Here is an 8,684-nt window from a genome sequence, read left to right as displayed (position 1 = left end):
CAAAGGACTCCAAAAAAAGAGAGAGGAAAAAAGAGAGAGTCTGCTGCTCTCTGCCACTGCTGGATCAGAATAACTCATTACCTGTTGTTGCTGCCTCTTTTTATCCAGTCCGCATTGTGAAGAAGTAATCCATTATTTTGAGGTGCAAGGGATATGTCCCTTATATATAAGGGAATGTCAGGATAGTCCATTTGGTTACCATTTGGTCTCCATCATTAAGCTGGGGATCACCTGGAACGCCCTCATTGTCAAAACATTAAACAATGTCCCAGAGAGAGAGAGGTCCTGTCGTGTCCAGCATTTTGAGGTGGAAACATGGAGAATGCACAGGCTGATCATACATTTGCTGACGCGTCGTTCGCTTCACGCTGTTGGTTATAGGCCTATATTCATTATTTATTTATTTTGGTCGGCAAAGCCCATGTTCAACTTCAAGTTCAAACTCTCTCACGCAACATGTCGCTTTGATGTCATGCAGATGTAATGGGCAATTTCCTATTGATCAGATACACACCTGAAAGTATTCACGCTGATTAACAGTTAATTTGAGCAGTGATGGTAAAAGTAGGCCTAATCAGTGAGAATGCTTTCAGGTGAGCCTTTCTCCGCGCTCAAAGGCCAAGTAAAAAAAAAGAGAACTTGAACTCTGTCGGTCTGACTGTCCCACCGCCTCATCCAAGCCTTCAACCAACTGTCCAAAAAGGAAAATGGACATGTAGGATTCATTTAGTTCCATTACACTGTCAGGGTATTGCATATCACCTAAAACCGGATTAATTCTTCAAAATGTGGACTACATCACATCACAGATGCAGCACTCAAGGTAATTAAATGTCAGACCAAACCTCACCGTTGTGACTCCGACCAAGCCAAATATATTATTAGCCTATCTTATATAAATATAATAACGATATTATATATCCCCACGTGTGGGGAAAGGCTTTTTTGAGAGGTGATAGAATAGGGTGGTAGAATAGGGTGGTTGGGCCCATTAAATATAAAAAAAAACTCTTTAAGAGGCTGCGCAAACAAAGAAAAGGAAAAAAAAGCAAAGGGGCAAATACACGTTATAGCCTACACAGTAGGTCTATATGTAGGCTGGTAACGTGTCCGTTGGCTTCACGCTGGTCGCAACGACTTCACTTTTAGCGTTTCTTGGTTATAGACCTATTCATTCTTTATTTTTTATTCTATTGGTCGGCAATGTGCGAGCCCATGGCACCATCCGCGACCCCACGTTGGGTCGGGACACACAGTTTGAGAACCGCTGCCACTTTCTCAATCCGTGGAGGCTGTAGCCTTGTTTCTTTATTCAATCAACTGCCAGAAAAAATAAAAGTGAGTGAAGAAAGAGAGAGAGAAAAAAACACTCTTGATTTTATCCCTCTTGAGGGGGCGGAATTTTCATCTAGCCGCGTCTCTCATGGCACCACCCCCCCGAGATCGTGGGTGGCTAGAATCGCGAGACGTCGGTCTCATTTGTAATGGTCTGAGATATTTCACTTGGCACAGCGGGATATACCGGGCCCGATCGCAAGACAGAGGATCGCTGTCGTTTGAAATGAACACCGATAAACCCCCGGGCACGACATCTGATTGGATCCAACATCGCAATTCGTCTGGGAGGCCTCTTATGTACCTCCCACACCCCACCCACCCACGTTATGTAATAGACAGAGAGGTCTGATTTAGGGATTAGATGCACACCAACTACTGTGGTATTAGAAAGTGTCCTTTGACTCTTGAGAAGTTGGCCATAGCTGACTCGATGGACCATCTTTCTTCTGTGACAAAGCACACATACTTGAGAAAGTGGCCTCAGCTAAGAATAAGGCTGTGAATTCTATCAACTGAGAGGTATATCGCTGTTGTCGGGTAGAAACATATTCTGTTTTTTCCAAAACGAACGCCCTAATTTATCATAATAGTGTCACACAAAAGCATCAAAAGTAGCTGATCCACAAGCTGGAAACGTGGCACGTTTTGAGCTTGTTTTGAATTTGAATCCTGAAAAGTAACAGTTTTGGACATAATAGAGACAGTATGAGAGTACTGTACTAATTTTCAAACAAGGTTTAATCTTCCAATCACTACATAACGTACAGCCAATTACATCAACAGAATAAAGCAAAAAATGACAGCTCCATGACATTTCACAATTTATTTACATAGTAGCCAAGCAGAAAAGACAAATAAAAACTTCAAATACAAAATAATGTACATTTTACAGCAGAACAAGGTGTATATTTGTGCTGCACATTCGAGTAACAGCATCCTACAGTATAACCATTAGCAATAAGATTGGGTAATATGATGAACAACCCATGAAACCAAACAGAATGATATGAAAGGAATCAAAACACTACTTAGAGAGCATAGCATCCGCCTGGGCATGTCCAGCTCTGAGAACAGCATTTTAATGATCACATACAGTAAGCATGGATTAAAACAAAATACACGGCTGAAACATTTCGTATGTAATGTGCGATTTGTGAAACAGTGTGAAAGGAGCCCTCCTGTTGTTTCCTAAACAACACAATATGTACAATTATGATGATTTACTAATATCGTTCTTGCTGTTCTACATACTGCCAACCGTAAATCAGATTGAGGCTTTAATATTTGCTTTTATGAAAAACCAGGGTTTTATGGAAGATGCTTCAGAAATTACTGCTATTGAAAAAATAACCAAAAATGGCTTAAAATAGCGACGCATTGAGAGCTTGTACATCGGCTATTTTTGCTGCGCAACATGCTTCCATAGAAGACATGCCGACTGAAATCAGTCGTGGCGACAGAACGTTAATCCATGCAGTACGCTACGTGAAGAAACACAGCCTGAGTGAATAGTAATAGTGTAATACTTTGAAGTGAATACATCCAAGTTTGTATAATGTACAGTACACAGTATAGTACAGTAAAACGTTTCCTTGGTTGTACTCCCCACATCAAATAATGTATGCGTATGTGTGTGTAATCAGAATGTGGGGCACTATTAACAAAATAAAAAAAACAACAAAAAGACAGTATTGCGAATACAGGTCTACAGCTTCACCATTATTATCAGAGGAAATGTGTTCCGATTGGCCTCTGAAAACATTTTCTGGTGTGCAGAATCCCTGCTTGTCAAACTTACCCATCTAGTGAACCTCTTCCAGACTTAATCATTAGCAGCACCCTTTCTCTTTATGTATAAAATCAAATTTTAGGTGGAGAAATGTTATCAGTCATTAATATTGTACAGGCCTAAATGGGACATGTATGTGTTGATATAAATATACATATACCACTTTCAGTGATCAACAAAACCACGTTTTTTTTAAGACAAAATCTCAAATCTGTTCTTCATACGTAAGACATAACTGTTCCTCTCAGTGTTCTCTTATCTCCAATTGTTGCCACAAATTGTCTATGTCGGCTGGAAACCTCATATGTCCAAAACTTCAGGATTAAATAAAAAAAAAGCAAAGGTCGCAGATCTACAAGCTCAAAAGCGACAAGTTTCAAGCTTGTGGATCTTCTACTTTTGGTAATTGTGTGTGACACTGTAGTAAGATTAAGTAGGGTGTAAATTTACTAAAAAACACGAACGTTACAATATGGAGATAAGGTTTCTACCCGACAGAGACTAAATGCACTTTAACCATGGTTACATGGCATGATGCCCCCTCCGGAAAAGCATTTACCATGAAGTGAGCACCACAGGAGTCCAAGGTAACAGCATGCCGTCAACGTGACCAAAAGCTCAGCAGGAAACCAAACCCATCTATAGTTCCAGTCAGCATGACCCAACGTTACCCATCAACTAGCCTTATTAAGAACCAACTGGCTCCTTTATTTCCCCAGATCCACTGACAGAAAACGAATGTCACTTTAGCTCTCCAGTGCGGTTTCTCCAACAAAGGTCTTACAGCAAGATAAGTGGAGGAGGATGAATGGAACAGAACTGTGGGTATCGTAGCTTCATTCTGCATGTGACCAGGGCGAACACATCAAGCCTGCGTAGTCTGATGGGATGAGGGATATGTTGTTGCAGAGGAATATAGGAGGATTGAGCAGGCGAGACATGCTGTGGAGAAGTGATATGGACAGTCATAGCGGTGCAGGCCAGAACATGGAGGGCAACACAGCACCACTGTCCATCCAAACCAAACAACCGGCTCCACACAGAGGTCAGATGTAGAGAGAACCATCGGCCGGCCCAACATAACCGACCCCTATTAGCAGTACGTCTATTAAGGTCCAGATACCCAGGCCTCCGAAGCTGAACAGCTTGCCCAGGCCTTCCCTCCACTGGCCCAGGTAGAAACGGTCAGCTCCGAAACCACCCAGTGTTATACTGCCGATAGAGATAACAAGACAGAAAATCAGTGATTCCCTCAGACCAATCATTGCCATTAGTACATACATAGCTAGTCCCACTAGGGATGTTTTTGGACAGAGAACCAGCACAATAGTGTGATATCCAACTCTGATAAATAAATCTATCAAAAATTGTATGTTTGAGGGAGTTTTAGTTGTAAACAAGCTGGTAATAAAAACAATGTGCCATTTGTGGCTACCTGAGTGCTAGTGCAGTCGACCATTTGTATCCTCCAGTCCAGTTGCAGTATAAACGTTTAGGAAATTCTCTTTTACCTAGAGTACAGTAAGCAAAAGAGGGCAGTGAAAAGACACATGAATTAATTAACACATTCATGGCGGTTCACCACCAAGAACGACTTAAGTACGGTAGTATTTTAACTTTTTCAGTGGTTTAGGCTTGATGCCACTCCCCCGCACTCACCAGCTGTGACAGTAGTAGGCAAAAGGTTAGAAAAGTGGCGTTGTTGTCAAACATTGCCAAAACAATAGCAATTAGATGAAAGCAACACATATACTACTGTTCATATCACTTTAACCCTTACCATTTTAACACTTACTGCCAGAGTTTAAAAAAAATCAAACCGATTTTGGCCAGACCTGCCAACCTGGGGATTTTCTGATTAGTAACATCATGTTTGGGGGGGGGGGGGGTATCCTTTGTCACTTAAAATTAGTTGAGAAGAACAATGAACATTACCTAAACAGTGCACGTGGTCTAGCACCACACAGGTGGCGTTGTAGCGCTTGCGCGGACAGGACACCGTCATACAGCTGGGCGAGTTGGAGCAGTGGTACAGAGAAGGGTCCAGCTGCCAACAGAACTGACAGGTGATGGACAGGGAGAAGTTGGCCTGTTGTTGTCCTGACTCCCCCTGCAAAAGGGAATGAACGTCATGCTGTCAACACTGTACAGCAATTCCTCAGCATTTTTCTCCATACATATATATTTAATAGAGATAAAGATTGATTTAAGGATAAACTATTAAAAACAAATACCCCTTTTAGCTCCCCATTTTAGTAGTTACACCAAATTGATTCCTCACCACACACATTTCTGTGTACACAGTGGAAGTCCCCAGGACTTTTTTGTGTTATCCTCCTTTTAGCTTTAATGTCTTACTTCACCACGAGCTGTTTAGATTTCTGACTAATAAAGTATTCAAACACAAAGCGCCACAAAGAACAAACTCTCTTTATCAAAGTTGTCTCACCAAACAGTGGACTCCTGCCTTTGGCCTACAGGTGAAGTTAGCTGTCTTCCCGTAGCTGCAGTTGTGATGGAATTGGCAGGAGATGCAGTCGGCTGGCAGTCGTCTACACACCCCACCGCTGGGACACTTAGCTGTGTAGCTCTCCTCATCTGTGGGAGATGCTGAGGAGGAGGAAACAACAAGTTAACAATGTCAATGGAAGTCTGTTAAGGCAATGAAAACATTTTCGTGCCGAAGGATCCCCAAATTGATATGCATTTGGCAGTGGACCACCATCTGAAAAGGTTTTGTACCCGGGACAAAATTCTAGATTATTCAACATTTTAGATATTTTTCTGACATTTTCTAAAATAGTAGATGTACAAGCTTGAAGTGCAGCACGAAGTGAAGCACTGTGACCTTGTAGATCTGCTATTTTTGAAGCGTTGAAAGCCGCTTCCAAGGAGTGGCTTTGTGTGTCCCCATGTCCATATATGGTCATTTCAGTCCAGAATGAACAGGTTTTATCTGTCCGTAAATGTGTGTCCCCCCATGTCCATATATGGTCATTTCAGTCCAGAATGAACAGGATTTATCTGTCCGTAAATGTGTGTCCCATGTGTGTCCCCCATGTCCATATATGGTCATTTCAGTCCAGAATGAACAGGTTTTATCTGTCCCGTACGTCCAGAATATGTGTGTAGTGTCCGTCCCGGTGATAAAAAATGTCCAATGAGACCATAGTTTGAGGATTGGTCAAGCTTCACATGACAATCCGGCCCTCCAGATAAAGTCATTCAGAATTCAGAATTCTGTAGCTCTAGACGATTTTATACTCAGATTCACCGCTTCACTTCGAACCGAGGTTTGATTTTTTAATAGCCAACGTCCAACGTATATACTGTATGGATAAAGTGTTTAAAAGGATTGTGACGCTGTTTTAACACAGTTACCTGAGGCTGCTGCAGGAACCACAGGGCTGGTGATGACAGGACTGTGGTGGGGGGCATCTCGGGTGTAGGGGGGCTCCGGACCCACATGAGAGCTCAGATACCCTAAAACACAACAGCAACAGTCAGTCATCACTTTACCTAAAAGGTCTCCATACTGACAACAGCAGACTCAGAGTACACATTTGACACATAAGTTAACTACTATGATTGATTGATTGATTGATTGATTAATTGAATACTGCCAAAAAGTACAGACATACTCAGGGCTGCCAACTTTCAGGAAAACCTAGGAGTGAGATTTTTCTTTTTTTGCGAGGGGGGGGGGGGCTTTGGTGCCGCAAAAGAAATATAAAAAATTATATATAGGCCTATATGTTCAACAAATATTACAATAATTTTGGTTATTATTATAATTTTATCGACCCTTGGAGTCACTATTACACCAACCAGGTACAGTATGTCGCTCTAGGTGGGTGTTATTTAATTCTCCAAATCTAACCCTCAATAATGAATGTAATTTTGAGGCAGAAATGTAGTTAATAGCCTATACTGTGGATCATTTTGTTGGGGGGTCTGGGGGTCCTCCCCCAGAAAAAAATTAAAAGAGTAGATGTTATTTCCTGTATTCTGTTGCATTTTACAGGGAGTTTGATACTTTTATCTGGCTTTACTAGGATGAGAAAAATATTACATTAAGCTGCAAGTAACACGTCTTTTGCTTGAAGATCTGTTCTTTTTGCACACACATCCATCCAAAAGTCCCTCCTCATTTAAACTGCCTACTCATTTTGGACGAGTTGAATTAATGTTGTAGATCCTCCTGTCGCCTGTCGATCTTACTGTAGAGAATGATGTGCGCAGGAACGTGCACGCAGCGTTCCTCACACCAGACGCTCACGCACACACAGCGACGCATCTAATCATTAGGCTACTTCAGAATCAGATATACAGTATTTTAAGCCCTTTAATTGCTCAAATCGCGGCCGAAGTGGATGTCTCAGTGACACTTGAGTTGACGCAGTTTTCCACTTTGTGACGGCTGGTGATATGACGGCGTGAGAAATACGATGTGTGGCGTGAGAGCGTGAGAAGAGGGTCATTTGCGTGAGTCTCACGCTCATTGCGTGAGGGTTGGCAGCTCTGCATACAGTTGTAACAATGTAACAATTAAAATGATAAGCAAAAAATCCCTGAGGGCTTGTTTCCATTGTTGTGTATTCCAGACCTACTGCACATACAGTATGAAACATAACTGCTACCTTTAAATGTATTTTGAGGGAAAAAAATATTCGGAGGGAAATGAGCAGAGATGCCCTAACATTTTGTAAAACCACTAAACTTATAAGCTTTATTGTATACTCCATCGCACAACGGTCTCGCTTGCCTAAAACACTTGTACCTTTACTTTTGGTAGGCTACAATAAGTACATTTTGATGACAACACTTTCATACTTTTAACTTTTACTCAAGTACATTTTGAATTCCGGACTTTTACTTGTAACACTGCAGTAGGCCTATTGATACTTTTACATTTCTACCACTGATAATGAGCCATATAATAGTCCACATAAAACCATTGTTGTGTTTACATCGTATAATAGCCCACTAGCAGCTAGAGAGCTAAGCAGTGCAACTCAGTGTAAAAGCAGTCAGCTAGTAGTAGCATGTTAGCTAAGGTTAAACTAGGTGGCAACGATGAGTCGGTGACACGTTGTAGCCTTACCACGTTTGGATTAAAAACATGCGTGTAAATACGCATGAACATACCGTTAACACACTGCAAGAAGAGCTCCAGGAACAGGAGTGTAATGACGCCGTGAGTTTTCAAACAGCGTCCTCGGTCCGGTCTCCAAATCTGACAGATGGTGGCCATTGTTGTTGCTGGATGGATGATAGGATAGGCTCTAGCTAGCTGCAGGGTTGCCATATATCACGAGACAAAAGCAACCAGGTCCATGAAAGCCCTACAGAAACAACCGGGCGGAGAAAAGTCTTTAACAGGATGTAATTTAGGCTAAATTGCCCCCGGGAAAGAAAAAAAAAAAAAAAAGAAAGAAAGAAATTGTGCCTGGGGATCGACTCCCGTACGTTGTTATTAAAATGTAATGATCTGCCATTTTCAAAACAAGCCCAAGGTCGCTTATAATAAGCATACATGGCAACCCAGTAGCTGGTC

The 8,684-nt window shown here is 41.8% G+C and overlaps 1 protein-coding gene across 1 annotated transcript; it reads right to left on the bottom strand.

Annotated features, from left to right (window-relative positions):
- Positions 1-2,179: 2,179 nt before the first annotated feature.
- tm2d3 (TM2 domain containing 3) lies at positions 2,180-8,390 on the bottom strand. Its single transcript, XM_080729780.1, has 6 exons — positions 8,276-8,390; positions 6,509-6,610; positions 5,577-5,737; positions 5,063-5,237; positions 4,563-4,638; positions 2,180-4,339 (listed from the first exon to the last, which is right to left on the bottom strand). Exons 1-6 carry the CDS (start codon positions 8,379-8,381, stop codon positions 4,174-4,176), a joined length of 786 nt encoding a protein of 261 aa, XP_080585906.1. The 5' UTR covers positions 8,382-8,390; the 3' UTR covers positions 2,180-4,173.
- Positions 8,391-8,684: the final 294 nt, after the last annotated feature.

Source organism: Nannobrachium achirus (assembly GCF_963921795.1).
Source record: "Nannobrachium achirus genome assembly, chromosome: 7".
NCBI classification, from domain to species: domain Eukaryota; kingdom Metazoa; phylum Chordata; class Actinopteri; order Myctophiformes; family Myctophidae; genus Nannobrachium; species Nannobrachium achirus.
Note: the sequence above shows the minus strand (reverse complement) of the source record. Positions and strands in the feature narration are given on the sequence as shown.

What these genes read in the sequence shown, in the direction of transcription:
- tm2d3 (XM_080729780.1), bottom strand. Translation starts at nt 8,381, where the DNA reads ATGGCCACCATCTGTCAGATTTGGAGACCGGACCGAGGACGCTGTTTG. An exon ending in GGTTCCTGCAGCAGCCTCAG is followed by an intron (nt 5,738 to 6,508) that starts GTAACTGTGTTA and finishes CCTCCTCCTCAG; the next exon opens with CATCTCCCACAGATGAGGAG. An exon ending in AGGCAGGAGTCCACTGTTTG is followed by an intron (nt 5,238 to 5,576) that starts GTGAGACAACTT and finishes TCCCTTTTGCAG; the next exon opens with GGGGAGTCAGGACAACAACA.